This window comes from Choloepus didactylus, chromosome 1 (assembly GCF_015220235.1).
Source record: "Choloepus didactylus isolate mChoDid1 chromosome 1, mChoDid1.pri, whole genome shotgun sequence".
NCBI lineage: Eukaryota > Metazoa > Chordata > Mammalia > Pilosa > Megalonychidae > Choloepus > Choloepus didactylus.
This window is the reverse complement of record NC_051307.1, coordinates 11,885,741-11,900,233: the sequence shown is the minus strand read 5'-3', so window position 1 is coordinate 11,900,233 and position 14,493 is coordinate 11,885,741. Positions and strand designations below refer to the sequence as shown.

The 14,493-nt window shown below is 44.3% G+C and overlaps 1 protein-coding gene across 1 annotated transcript; it reads left to right on the top strand.

The window, feature by feature from the left end:
• Window positions 1-590: 590 nt before the first annotated feature.
• Window positions 591-13,643, top strand: LOC119531044 (carbonyl reductase [NADPH] 1-like). Its single transcript, XM_037831784.1, has 2 exons — window positions 591-1,023; window positions 8,722-13,643. Exons 1-2 carry the CDS (start codon window positions 735-737, stop codon window positions 9,156-9,158), a joined length of 726 nt encoding a protein of 241 aa, XP_037687712.1. The 5' UTR covers window positions 591-734; the 3' UTR covers window positions 9,159-13,643.
• Window positions 13,644-14,493: the final 850 nt, after the last annotated feature.

Below are 14,493 nucleotides of genomic sequence, written 5' to 3'. Positions count from 1 at the left end.
TTTTCTGGGTTACATACCATTTCAAACCACGACAGTACAGAACTAAAAAGATGAACAAATTGGATTGAAAAATCATGACTCATGGCCCGTTTAAGATTTGCGTTTTGAAACAGCAGGTCCTTGACTTTCTGGGGATCCATTTCCTCCTCTTAAAATGGGAATAATAAGATGTGTCCTGAGGTCAAGGATGTCAGTCGCTTTGCTTCAAATACTTGGCAGGGAGGAGAGGAAGAGGGGGGAGCAAAGAAACTTAATGTCCTGTCATTTTCTTCCAGCTTAGAAGGCATTCCAAAACTCAACCTCCAAGGGCTTCAGTTCCAGCAATATTTAAAAATCCCGTATAAATGCCCAATTTCCTAGACGAAGAAAATCCCTTGCAGAACGGAGATCAAGGTTCCGTTAAATCTAGTTACACCAGTCCCAATGCTTCTTGCCTGCAGAGCGCACAGGCGCCACCACCCCCTAGCCTCGGTCAGCAGCCTGCGTATTTTCCAAAGTGCAGCGGGGTCGCGCTCCTTGCACCCCCACCCTCCACCCCCGGGAGGTCGCGCCGAGGGCGGAGCTGCGCCTGCGCACTCGCCCGGCGGCTACGGGCGTACGTCGCAGGCTCGCGCGGGGCGTCCACTATCGGGTCCGCCGTGGCCTCGGTGCCCAGAACCAGGTCCTCCCGCCGCGCAGGTGCCCCGCGCCCTCGGGTCTTCCGTCCCCCGGTCTCCCGGCCTCTTCCCCCGGCCATGTCGTCCTGCAGCCGCGTGGCGCTGGTGACCGGGGCCAACAAGGGCATCGGCTTCGCCATCACGCGCGAGCTGTGCCGGCAGTTCTCGGGGGACGTGGTGCTGACGGCGCGGGACGCGGCGCGGGGCCGGGCGGCCGTGCAGCAGCTGCAGGCCGAGGGCCTGAGCCCGCGCTTCCACCAGCTGGACATCGACGACCAGCAGAGCATCCGCGCCCTGCGCGATTTCCTCCGCAAGGAGTACGGGGGGCTCGACGTGCTGGTCAACAACGCGGGCATCGCCTTTAAGAGTAAGGGGCGGGCTGCTGGGGGGGGCGAGGGTTGCTTCGGCGGGAGACGCTGCAAGGACCTTATCAAAACCGTAGGACTTTATCAAAAGCAGGAAAGTGGCACTGGCAGATAACATTAAAGAGGCGCAGGCTTTACATGGAGTTCACCTCTCTCTTTTTTTTGTTTTTTGTTTCCTTCTTGGAATGTCACCACATCACTCCTGTTTACTAATTCTGTTCTCTTTCTCCTCTAAAAGCCGCTGATGCTACCCCCTGCTGGATCTGTCCTCTGGCTGCCCCTGATCCTGTCTGCTAAGCTCTGGGCTCTTTGCCTTACCTGGCTGGGCTAAGCTGTCCTATCCTTGTGCCTCCACCCTCCCCAGTGAGCCCCCACCTCAGGACTTTGTCACTCACTTCTCCGGGGGCTTCTTGCTGACTGGTCACACACCCCTTACTCTTCCTCATCCTTTAGGTCTTAGCTCGGGTTTCTCTTTCTTTTCCCCTCACACGTTGAATTCCCTGAGGATGTCATTCTTGCCCTCTTCCCTCCTCTCTGCTCTCTCAGAGTGATCGAGTTCAGGTGGTGGAGCCTTCACTGGACCCTGCTGAATCGCTGTCCCCTGCCTAAGACACTCCCTCAGCTCCAGACCCACAGATTTATCTCCCTGCTTCTCTGTGGCCTTTGCTTACCCTCCTTTCTTCTCCCCTCCAGAGACCCAAACATTTCCAGAGGGCAGTCACCCTTTCCCCTCAGCCATCTTGGCCAGTGACCCCACCGTGCCCTGTCCTCTGATCATTTTTTCTCAGATCTTAAAATTTCAGCTACTGAGTTTCTCCCAAATTCATCTCCTCCATCCTAGCTCCACCTCCTGCCCTCTGCTGTCATTTTGGGAAAATTGCAAACCCTTCCTAAGTGATGGCTTGAGTCTTTTCGTTTCCCTGCATTCTGCATACTTTCTCTGCAATCATTGAACCTGCTGCACCTTCAAATGAAGTCTTACCCTGCAGGTCAGTGTGGCCATCAGTAAAGAGGGGCCTGCACTTGATGAGGCCCCATCTTTCTCCCCATTGGCCTCCAGAGTGACTCAGGAAATTCCAAGGGGCTCTAGGAGGCACAGTTTTAAAACACCGCAGCATTGCATGAAAACCGCTTATCAGTCCAGAGAGTGAAATAACAGGTACCTTAGACTTAGAAAAGATAGACCTAAGTGGGAGTGTGATGAATGCAGAATCGTAGCTCTGGAGAAGCCAGGTGTGGACCTAGTACCTCTGTCCTAGACTGTTAGAGCCAAGACTGTTAGCAGATTTGTTTTTTGGAAATAAGATGATGTTTGTAAACATGCCTTGTTATCTGTGTCCATTTGGCTTTTCGGTCGGTGAGAGTTTGGGGTGTCAGGCAGAGGTGCTGGGGCCTCACGAGTATTGACAGGGCCATTAGGGGGTCAGCCCTCCACAAACAGTTCTAGAGCAGCTACTGTGTATATGTCCTGGAGACATGGCCCCTAGCCATTTGAAAGAAACCACGGCTTCCTGAGAATAAACCCATGGTCAGATACAGGGAACAGCCCAGGTGGCCTGTGAGTCTGACCCCCTCCCCACCCCCATTCCCACCAGTCAGTATTTCTTTCTTGGACTGTTGGCTTAGTTTTCTCATATGAGTAGAATAACTATTAAAGGGCAGCTCATTCATGCATACACATGCCATTAACATGAGAAAGTTGGGAAGATCGTTAATGCTTGGAGATTCTTAGGGACTAAGCTATGTTCATTCCACTGCGTTGTCACTGAACTGCCCTTTGAAAGTCGTGAGTGCCTTCCGCAGATGAAAAACCTCAGATCAGAGACTTTGCTGTGTGTATTAGTTTCCTAGGTCTGAGTTCCACAGACTTGTGACTTAAAACAACAGAAATTTATTCTGGCAGTTCTGGAGGCCAGAAGTCTGAAATCAAGGTGTTGACAGGGCCATGCTCCATCTGAAACCTGCAGCAGAGAATCCTTTACCTCTTCTAGCTTATGGTGTTTGCCAGCAGTCCTTGGCGTTTCATTGACTTTTAGATGTGTCACTCCAGTCTCTGCCTCCATCGCCACAGGGCCTTCTCTCATTTCTGTCTGTGTGCAAATTGCCATGTTGGATTAGGACACCATGTTGGATTGCACCTACCCGAATCCAGTTTGATCTCATCTTAACTAATGGCATCTTCAAAGACCTTATTTCCAAATAAGGTCACATACGTGAAACCAGAGGTTAGGACTCAAACATATCTTTTGGGGGGACATAGCTCAACCCATGACACTGCTTTTAACTAGCTATATAACCACTGAGGAGTCCTTCTGGCTTCCTGGGTGAGTTTCCTTTCAGCCCTGAGGAGTGGCCCCAGGTGGCTGGCCCTGCCCCATTGGAGATCTGGGCAGTGGGAGGGCCTGGGGTGCTGGAGAAGGGCTGGGAGTTGCCGAAGGCCAGCCTCAGCAACGGTCAGGGTCCTGATAGGGGGGCTGGAGTCGGCGAAGAAAGAAGACAGACACCTTGTCGTGTCTGGGTACGAAGATGAAATCTCCGACCAAGCAGAGCATCAGAGCTTTATTTTTATAATTTTCTACAACATACGCACTAGCATTTAGGCATACAGTACTAGAATAGTTTGGCTAAATTTCAGACATTATTTATTCTTACACAATGATCAATGGGCCAGCAGGGACAGACTCCCTGGAGCGCAGCAAGACACAGTGTTTTTGGCACAGGCATAACAGTTCCTGTTATTTGGTACCAGGCAACCTATAACTATTTTTTGTGTTCATGTTTTTGAATCTCTTAATCATTACCTTTTTGTTTCTTCTAGCTAACTCTTTCAAAGCTGGGGAAGGGGGATTACCGCCTAGTTGACAGGTGGCCAGTGGGAGTGAGCAGAAAGGGTGACCTATTGTCTTCTAAGAAAGGAGCAGGCATTTTCACTACGCTGACGCTAATGCAGGGTAAGCCGCTGGCTCATTAATGTAGCTAGGTGTGGGAGCATTTCACCACCACAGAGCCCAAAAGACACCAAATGGGAAAAAGAGGCAGTAAGAATGTAAGAAACAGCAGCAAGAAGCAAATTCCTTTTAGGCAGGAGTCATAGGTGCCACTCGGTGCTCCGCCTTGCGGAACGGTCACCGCGACATGTACTGAAGGCCCAGGGACCGTGCCACTAGGCCGACTGCCAGGTGCTGAGTTGGCTGCCCACAGGGAGTTTACCTGGAGAGTGCTGTAGACCTCCCATTTGGACTTCCCTATTATGTATAGATAACTATTTTCACAGCTCATTGTAGACTTTCTGCAGTAGACAAGTTAGTATAGAATAGAAGGTATCACTTGATTACAGAGTATTAACAGTCTAGAGGAAGTTAGCCATTTCTCCACCTCCTGTCCAGACTGAAGACCCATGAAAAATAATCCCTAGGCCTTATCGGTAATTGTAGCCACCTTTCTGATATACTAGTTAACCATTTTGACTCTACTTCCTGGTTTTACTTTCTTTGTGCCTTTCTGTGTTTTATAATTTTGAGTCATAAAGTGTATATTGCTTTTGTTATGAAAGAGGCAGATAGTATTTTTAAGAATAAAATGAACTCTCATTAGAACCCCTGAGTGGTGCTTACTAAATCATTTTGACCAATAGATTCAGTTTTCCCCTTAAGACAGTGTCTTCTCTCTTAATTTTTCCCAGTTGATTCTTACTCTTTACGTGTTCTAAATGAAAGGAAGGACATGGAATAACTGTCGTATTTCTGAAATGTTTCATTTTAGATGAAAGTCTCAAAGATTAATGAGATAATTTTTACAAATCCGTTTATCACAAATGATCATTCAGTGGGAGTCCTTATGCCACATGTGATATAGTTTTTCCACATTCCCCTTCCTTTCCCAGGATGAGGCTCACCTGGGAAATTCTGGCAGACCTTCCAGGAGGTTTACATTTAAAAGGGATGTTCCCCAAATGACTTGACTCTCTTATGGTGGTGTGTGTTCAGACTTTTTTTTTTAATGTTTCACATATTTATTTGTTCATTTTTAAATGATAAACCCATCATTTATGATAGTATATGTACATTTTACTAATAATAACTATATTTTCCAAATCAAAAAATTCAGTGAGAATAATGGCATTGTTTTCCATTTTATAATAGCTTCCTTCAGATATACTTCATATAGCATAAATTTCAGCCAATTAAACAATAGCTTAGTGATTTCTCATTTTCACAGAGTGTGTTAAGAATCACAATCAATTTTAGAATATTTTCATCAACCAAAAAACAAAGCCCTTTAGGTATCACCTTCCTATCCCCTCAGCCCCTCCAGCCCTAAGCATCCACTCACCTACTTTCTGCCTCGAGAGCTTTGCGCATCCCAGAAATTTCACATAAATAGAACCATGCAACATAAGTTCTTTTGTGACTGGCTTCTTTCACCTAGCATAATATTTTCAAGGTTCATTTTGTACCATGTATCAGAACTTCCTTTTTATGGCCGAAGACTACTCCATTGTAGAGATACACCGTATTTTGTTTACCCATTCATCAGTTAATGGACATGTGGATTTTTTCCACATTTTTGGCTATTGTTAATAGTGCTGCTAGTGAATGTTTGTGTACAAGTTTTTGTTTGAACACCTGTCTCAATTCTTTCGGTTATATACCTAGGTAAGAGTGTAATTGCTGAGTCATATTGTAACCATTTTTAGCCATTTGAGGAACTGTCAAACTGTTTTCTCCAGTGGCTGCAGCATTTTACATTGCAACCAGCACTGCATGAGGTTTCCGAGTTTCCCACATCCTGGGTAACACTTACTACCTTCTGTCCTTTTGATTATTGCCATCCTAGAGGGCGTGAAGTGGTATCTCATTGTGATTTCATTTGGATTTCCCTGGGGACTAATGATGTGGAGCATCTTTTCATGTGTTTGTAGGCCATTTGAATATCTTTAGAGAAATATCTTTTCAGATCTTTTACCCATTTTTAAATTGGATTGTCTCTTTAGAGTTGAGTTACAAGACTTCTTTGTATGTTTCAGGTACAAGTTCCGTATCAGAAGATTTGCAAAAATTTACTCTCGTTCTTTGGGTTGTCTTTTCACTTTCTCATTACTGACCTTTGAAGCCAAACTTTTTTTCTTCTTCTTCTTCTTCTTTTTTTTTTTATTCATTTTATTGAGAGATATTCACATACCATGCAGTCATACAAAACAAAGCGTACATTCAGTTGTTTACAGTAGCATTATATAGTTGTGCATTCATCACCAAAATTACTTTTTGACATTTTCATTACCACACACACAAAAATAATAAGAATAAAAATTAAAGTGAAAAAGAACAAATAAAATAAAAAAGAACTCTGGGTGCCTTTTTTTGTTTTTTTTTCTTCCCCCATTTTTGTACTGATCCATCCATAAACTAGACAAAGGGGAGTGTGGTCCATATGGCTTTCCCAATCACATTGTCACCCCTCATAAGCTACATTTGTATACAATTGTCTTCAAGATTCATGGGTTCTGGGTTGTAGTTTGATAGTTTCAGGTATTTACTGCTAGCTATTACAATTCATTAGAACCCAAAAAAGGATTGTCTATATTGTGAGTAAGAGTGCCCACCAGAGTGACCTCTTGGCTCCTTTTGGAATCTCTCTGCCACTGAAGCTTATTTCATTCCCTTTCACTTCCCCCTTTTGGTCAAGAAGATGTTCTCCATCCCACGATGCCAGGTCTAGATTCCTCCCCGGGAGTCATATTCCACATTGCCAGGGAGATTCACTCCCCTGGGTGTCACATCCCATTTAGAGGGGAGGGCAGTGATTTCACCTGCCAAGTTGGCTTAGCTAGAGAGAGAGGGCCACATCTGAGCAACAAAGAGGCATTCAAGAGGAGGCTCTTAGGCACAATTATAGGGAGGCCTAGTCTCTTCTTTGCAGCAACAGTCTTCCCAAGGGCAAGTCCTGTGGTAGAGGGCTCAGCCCATCAAACCACCAGTCCCCTATGTGAGCACATCAGCAACCATCGAGGTGGGGAAGCCCAACACCCCTGCATTCTCCAACAGCTCCTCAAGGGGGCTCTGCATATTTTTTCATTGTTTTTTTTTTTTTCAATTAACTTTTTTTTAATCAACTACATCAAAAAAAAAATTTTTTAAAAACACAATAAAAAATTTTTCAAACAAACCATAACAAGGAAGTAAGAAAAAGACAACTAACCTAAGATAACTACTTTAGGAACCCTACTCTACCCCAAGAAAATAACCTAATATAGCAGCATTTCTGTGAACTTGTTCCTACCATACCCATCAGAAATTAACAAACCATAGTCATTCCTGGGCATTCCCAAAATGTTAAATTTACCAACGAGAGCTTATCTGTTATTACTGGGTTATCATTCCCCCTTCCTTAATTGCTCTCTATCGCTAGTTCCCCTACATTGTACATTATAAACCATTTGTTTTACATTTTTCAATGTTCACGTAGTGGTAGCATATAATTTTTCTCTTTGTGCCTGGCTTATTTTGCTCAGCATTATGTCTTCAAGGTTCATCCATGTTGTCATATGTTCCACGACATCATCCCTCCTTACAGCCGCGTAGTAGTCCATCGTGTGTATATACCACATTTTATTTATCCACTCATCTGTTGAAGGACATTTGGGTTGTTTCCATCTCTTGGCAATTATGAATAATGCTGCTATGAACATTGGCATGAAGCACAAACATTTTTAATTTTAATTTTAAATTGAAGAACCCCAATTTCTCTGTATTTTCTTTGTCACTTGTGCCATTGGTATATCTTAAGAAACCGCTGCCAAATGCAAAGTCAGAGAAGATGTATCCCTATACTTTATTCTAAGAATTTTATAGTTGTAGTGTACACATTTAGCATTTGCATTTGACATTTAGCAAATGAGAAATGCTGATGCCCTGCCCCTTCAGCAGAAGATACCATAAAATTCCGGGGAGAGTGAACCCTGTATTTTTTTTCCTCCCCCAGCTCTTCAAGGGGTCCTCAAATATGTATTTTTATTCTCCACTCAAATAACTTTGGGAAGTGTTGCCATTTCACTCTAACCCATGCAGACCTACCACAGCTCACTTCCTATTCAAAGTTCCATGTAATTCTGGTGTTTGAACAAACTGACTGTAGAAGTTATATTGTTTAGAAAATATAGATCCTACACCAAGTAAAGATCTCTTCCCTTGGTGAACCCTGTATTTTTGTCCCAAACGTCTGGAGAGGAGATTCCCTACTCTGAGATGGGATGGGGAAGAGGAGAACAGCTCATGGTTCAAATACCATGAACTCTCACGGTTCTCACCATCTCTTTGTAGATTTTCTTGAATCAATAATTCATTTGTTGTGTGCCCTCAGGACCATTTCAAGACATAAATGGTCAGTTGTTGTTTTTTTCCTATTATTTTCACCATTTGCTGTCCACATTGCCATTCCTTATTTATTGCTTTTTAAGTGAAATATTTGATTTCTATAAGGTTGACAAATAAGACAAATCCTCAGATCCTTTCATCAGGATTTAAAAATAAAAGATTGTTACTTACGATAATAAAACATAAAACTCAATGTGTTTTACGTGACATGTAAATATATTCTCTTCCTTGCTCTTGGCTGCACATAAGAGGTAAGTGCTGACATGAATTTGTCATTCATTGTTGCTGGGCATGTCTTTGTACATAATGATCTGGATTGTATTTCAGGCAGAGTGGTGAATGTGTCTAGCATAGTTAGTGTCCGAGCTCTTAAAAGCTGCAGCCCAGAACTGCAGAAAAAGTTTCGAAGTGAGACCATCATGGAGGAGGAGCTGGTGGGGCTCATGAACAAGTTTGTGGAAGATACAAAGAATGGTGTGCAACAGAAGGAGGGCTGGCCCAATACTGCGTATGGAGTGTCGAAGATCAGTGTCACAGTCCTGTCCAGAATCCAAGCCAGGAAACTCAATGAGCAAAGGAGAAGCGACAAAATCCTCCTGAATGCCTGCTGCCCGGGGTGGGTGAGAACCGACATGGCAGGGCCCAACGCCACCAAAAGCCCTGAAGAAGGAGCTGAGACGCCGGTGTACTTGGCCCTTCTGCCCCCAGATGCGGAGGGGCCTCACAGACAGTTTGTTTCAGAGAAAAAAGTGGAACAGTGGTGAGCACCATCATGGCTCCATAACAGCTGCATCACAGCTCCATCCCTGGGCCATTTTACTCCCTGTCTTCCTTCTACCAAAAGTACTTGCAACACTTGTCACAAACAGCCTTATTGAGCGCTGACTTTGAGTTGCCTAACTAACTTTAGGAAGTCTTTTGTGATTTGCTTTATAATACTATACAGTACGTAGTAGGGGGGAAGGTGTAATTGATGAAAATAATGATTGAAAATTATAGATGAATAAATGGTTCTTTTAAAAGCCAATTTGTGCAGATAATGTTATAAACCAGCTTCATCTCAGAAGTATAATAGACCTACTAAAAGTTGGGTTCAGGCAAGGGACAGTATAAACCAGGGGTGGGCACACTCTTTCTGCAAAGGATCAGATAGTGAATATCTTTGGTTTTGCAGACAATGCAGCCTCTGTAACAGCTACTTAGATCAGCCACAGTAGCACAAACCAGCCATAGAGAATATGTAAACCATGAGTGCAGCTGGATTTCGCACAGACTACGGTTTACCCACCTCTAATAGAACATGAATAATGGGAAAGGCAAGACCCCTTACCAGGGAATTGATTTTGTCAGCAGAGCCATTGCAGCGACAGTGGTTCCCAGGTGTGAAAGAAGGGCCAGACCCACAGCTGTTGGCACAGTCTTTGCGGGTCAAGACAAGCGGTAACATTTTCAGGACAGTTGTGGAACACTGATTTCCTATCTGCCTTTTCTCCTATTCACTTCTGAGTGAGAGTAGCTCTCCTACAGTGGTTACCTTTAAAAAAATTGTTGCCTTTTTACTGGGACCAGATGCCAACCTACCCTAACAGTACTGTACATTCTTCCTTGATCAGATTGTCACACTGTTCCCTGCCTCTAAATTAATTGTGGCTCTTCTGTGCCAGATAGTAGTATTTTTACCCACTGTTTCATTACCTCACTAGCCTAAGTGGATTTTATAAATAAGGAAACCAAGGCAGGAAAGGATCGTTACCTGACTTCTGACCTTTCACTGTATGCTCTGCTTCTACAAGGGATGCTGCTGGAAATGTCCACAGTTCTCTCCCCAGCTTGGGGCTCTACTCTTTCCTTTCCCAGGAGCCTACATGCTGGCTATGCTATTTCAGTTAACTTCATCTTACTTTGCACATTTAAGTCACGTCATCCAGTTGGTTTATATCTGCCCTTTGCACATCACCAGGGAAGAAGACAATAGACAGTGAGGGGATGGTTTTTATATTTCCCACCTGTATCCCTAAGATCAGCTGATGGACCACTTGGCACTTTAAGGACAGTTGCTATGGAGCCAGTTGCTACAACTACATATCGTGGGAACACAGGCTCGTGAACACAACAGAAGCTCAGCAAATAATCCCTTTATTACTTGCACACACCGCATAAAGAGCCCAGAAGAGCAAATAACCTCTTTGTTTCTTACACTGCACAAAGAGTCCAAATGAGCAGGGGAAGAAGTCCCATCTCGGCCAGTCCCCAGCAGTGGCTGAAAGCTGCTCTGGCTCAGTGTCAGTAGATAGCAGCTCCATACACCCCACTTCATGCCAGAGAAGAGAGCTCAAGCTATACTGTATGACTGGTTTTTATCCCCTTGCAGGGAGGGTACCGCCACTGAGAATTCCTGTTTGATTAGCACCTGGGGCTGCTTGTTCCTGGTTTCCAGGTTTTAGACATTTTCATTAGACTTAACGTCTCCACCTCCCTCCCCCACTGCAAATAGCACAAGATCAATCACACACAAGGTGAAGGTAGCTGAAGGAGGAAGGATTGCCACTTAGTGTCTCTGCCTTCCCCAGAGAAGGAGGTTGGGGTTTGGGTGATGGCTGCTTAACAGGTGTTTGTGACTTTTCTAACAATTGCCTGGCTCATTGAACACCTAATGCTGGGCTTGGTGCAGTGAGAATTACAAGCTAATGAAGATACAGCCCTGACTCCAAAGTTCACAGCCTAGTGGGGGAAAACATAAACAGATAGCTGTAATGCTTGGAGCAAAGGAGAGATACCATAAAAGTGCAATAAAGAACTTGTACAAGTTCAGATGGGGGAGTGGTCTTTTGTGCCAAGTTGAAGTCCTCCTTTTAAGAAAGGACTTTGAATCCATGTAGCAGTGTGGTGATGGGAGTGGTGATGGGGGGAAATGTCCTTCAGTGGTGTGGGCATGAAGCAAAGTGTAGAGGAGGGAGGCCCACATGGGTTGGAAGAGTGGATGATTACTTTGGGGACTAGGGGTACATGAAGACAAGGAATCAGAATAAAGGTAGATTGGGGTTGCCCAGCAGAAAGTATTCAAAGCCAGGCTGGAGTTTGACTAGATGTATGTGTGGTACAGCCCAGTTAAAATTTAGAAGATTATACTGGTTCAGCAGGAAGGTGGAAATTGGCTAACAGAAAGAACATGTCGATGCAGAGAGAGCCATTAAGAAATCCCTGCAACAACTGTACATGATTTTGTGACTCCTGAATCCTATCTAGACACAAGAAAGGAGAAAATAAAACGAAATCAGGAGAAAGAGCTGGTTTGTGGGGAAAGCCAATTCAATTTTAAGCAGGATTTTGAAGTCCTGGCAAGGTTTCATTATGTAGCAATGAGAAATGCGGAGCTAATATTCAAGAGACAAATGGGGGCTGATGATTGAAAAAAAGGAAAACCACTCTGAAACAGATGAAATCCATTCATACGGATGAATTGAATCACTGAGAGGTTTTCGAACACACGAGGATAAATGCAGATCTGTGGAAATGCCCACGTTTAATTGGTAGGGGATGAAGATAAAGAAACAGAAAAAGGGCCAGAAAGGTAAAAAGAGAATCCAAAAAAAAGTGCACCTTTGAGTGGAAGCCAAGATAAGAGGAAGATTCTCAAACGAAGGGATTGCTACTCTGCCTGTGCTTCAGAGAGGAGGAAAGGGTTGGGAACCAGAAAGGCGATTAGGTTTCGGTAAAGAACAGTTGATCTATGAACGAGGTCTGAAAGGACAAGTGAGCGAATTGGATCAAGGTCAAAGGAAGGGTTTCTCCACTGAAGAAGTGGGAAGAAGAAAAGGTGAAGAAAACATTTCAAACCACACCAAACAGTCCCACCCTTGTCAGTAAAATGAGAAGTTTACTGAGTTTGTATCCAAAGGAGGGCTGGAGAAATATGGATGCAAAACCTGTAGGGTGAGATGAACAGAAGATGACTATTGGGAATCTTAAGCAATGGTAAGGACCCATCTTCAGTGAGAGCAGCATAAATTTAATGTACTTATAGGCAATATAATGTATCAAGAGCAGATTTGTCTGCAAGAAATGTAAAACCCTTCTCAAAGTGGCTCAATATGAAAGAATTTCTTATCTCCTATTGCATATAGTCCAGATATAAAGCCACTTTGGTCTTTCTTTCAGGAGCTCCATTATGTCATCAAAATTCCAGATATTTTCCATCATTCTAGCTCACCTAATGGTCTCAAAATGACTTCCGCTGCTCCAGGGATCACAGGCTTACTCACCAACATGAAGATCCTTACAGGATGCCTGTGCCTTTAGATGCCCCTTTAAGGCCTATGAGCTGTGTAGTTTGTTAAAGCTGCAGAAATGCAATGGGTTGGCTTTACGATGAGGATTTATTAACGTACAAGCTTAGAGTTCTGAGACATGAAAATGTCCTAATCAAGGAATCATCAAGAGCATACATGGACTCCAAGGCAGGCTGCTGATGATCGTCAGCTCCTCTGTCACATGGTAAGGCCCAGGAGAGGTCCGCTGGTCTCTCTTGTGTCCTGAGTTTTGTTGTTTTCAGCTTCTGGCTTCTCTGTCTGTGGCTTGCTTTCTCGGGTTTTTTTCTCTCTGTCTTCTGTCTCTCTTAGCTTCTGTTCTTTCTCTCTATTTCATCCACTCATAAAGGACTCCAATAAGAGGATAAAGACCCTCCTGGAGCATGTCTCACCTGAAATAACCTAATCAAATATCCCACCCACAATAAGTATATACCCACAGGAATGGATTAGCTTTAAGAACACAATCTTCTCAGGTGTACATACAGCTTCAAAGCATCACACTCCACCCTCTGGATCCCATAAAGACATGTTCCTTCCATATGCAAAATACATTGATTCCATCACAATATCTCAAAAGCCTTTAAACATTTCAATGATAAAGTTAAGTACAAAGTTTCATCAGAATCAGTTATAGATGTCTGTCCTGGGATCACAGGCTTACTCACCAACATGAAGATCCTTACAAAATTCCCCTATGGCTGTGGACCTGTGAAACTTAGAACAAGTTATCTGCTGCCAATCTACAAAGGAGGGACAATCACAGAATGAACATTCACATGGCCACAGAGAGAAATTGGAAGGAAAGCAGAATCATGGGTCCCGAATGTAAGGTCGTTCAGGAATCCACACAACGCAGTGAGTCATGGTTTAAGTAGAGAGTTTAAGGTTTATTAGAGGAAGAAAGAAGAAAGCAGGTGGGAGCCAGTGAAAAGAAAGAAAAGAAAAATGGCTCCAGCCCTCTTTCTGAGAGCAGCATTTTTTAAAGGAAAAACCCACATTGGGTGTTGGGGGGGAAGGTCCTGCTGAGTGTGTTCTGGGCCTCGATTGGGTGAGTGCTTATCAGTTTCTGCTGACTGGTTACTAGGGTTCTAACACACTACTCTTCTTTGATGTGCACTGTATTATCTATGTGGAGGAAGTAGGCCGTTTGGCTTGTTTATGGTCATTCATCTTATGGGCACATCTGATCTTGCCTTGTCTGCCCCCTGGAGTCTAGGTGCCACTGTGACCGGGATTTCTAAAACAGCCTTCAACCCTTAGTTTATGGCACACCTGGTATTTATGAGATAAGCAGCAGGGCCCCTGGATCAGACATTCCTTCTATATGTTAGACTCTTTTTTCTGGGGTCTGACACTGAATAAATCCGAAAACCTGCAGGTCATACTCCATTAGACTTCGAGGTCTGGAGGTAATCTATAAAATGAGGTTTTGTCCTGGCTAGATGGGGCAGCAGCCCCACCCTTTCTACTGACTTTTGCATTGGCCAAGCTGTCCCCAAACACTGGGGTGAAGCTTCCAATATCTCCAAGCATTGAGGTGATGGTAGGCTTTTGGTTCCATCCATTCAAACATCAGGGTGGCAGCCGGCCTCTAGGCCCCACACTCTTCAAGCACTTCCCAGTCTCTGGGGCACAGACTCAACCCCTCAGATCAGTGGGGTGGTGGCCAGACTGTCCCCAATGCAGGGGGAATCTTCTCCACTCTCTGAAGACTAGGGTGACAGCACTGTTACCAAACAATGGGATTGTCACGTTCTCCACAATCCCTCAGGCAACTGAGAACCCTGGT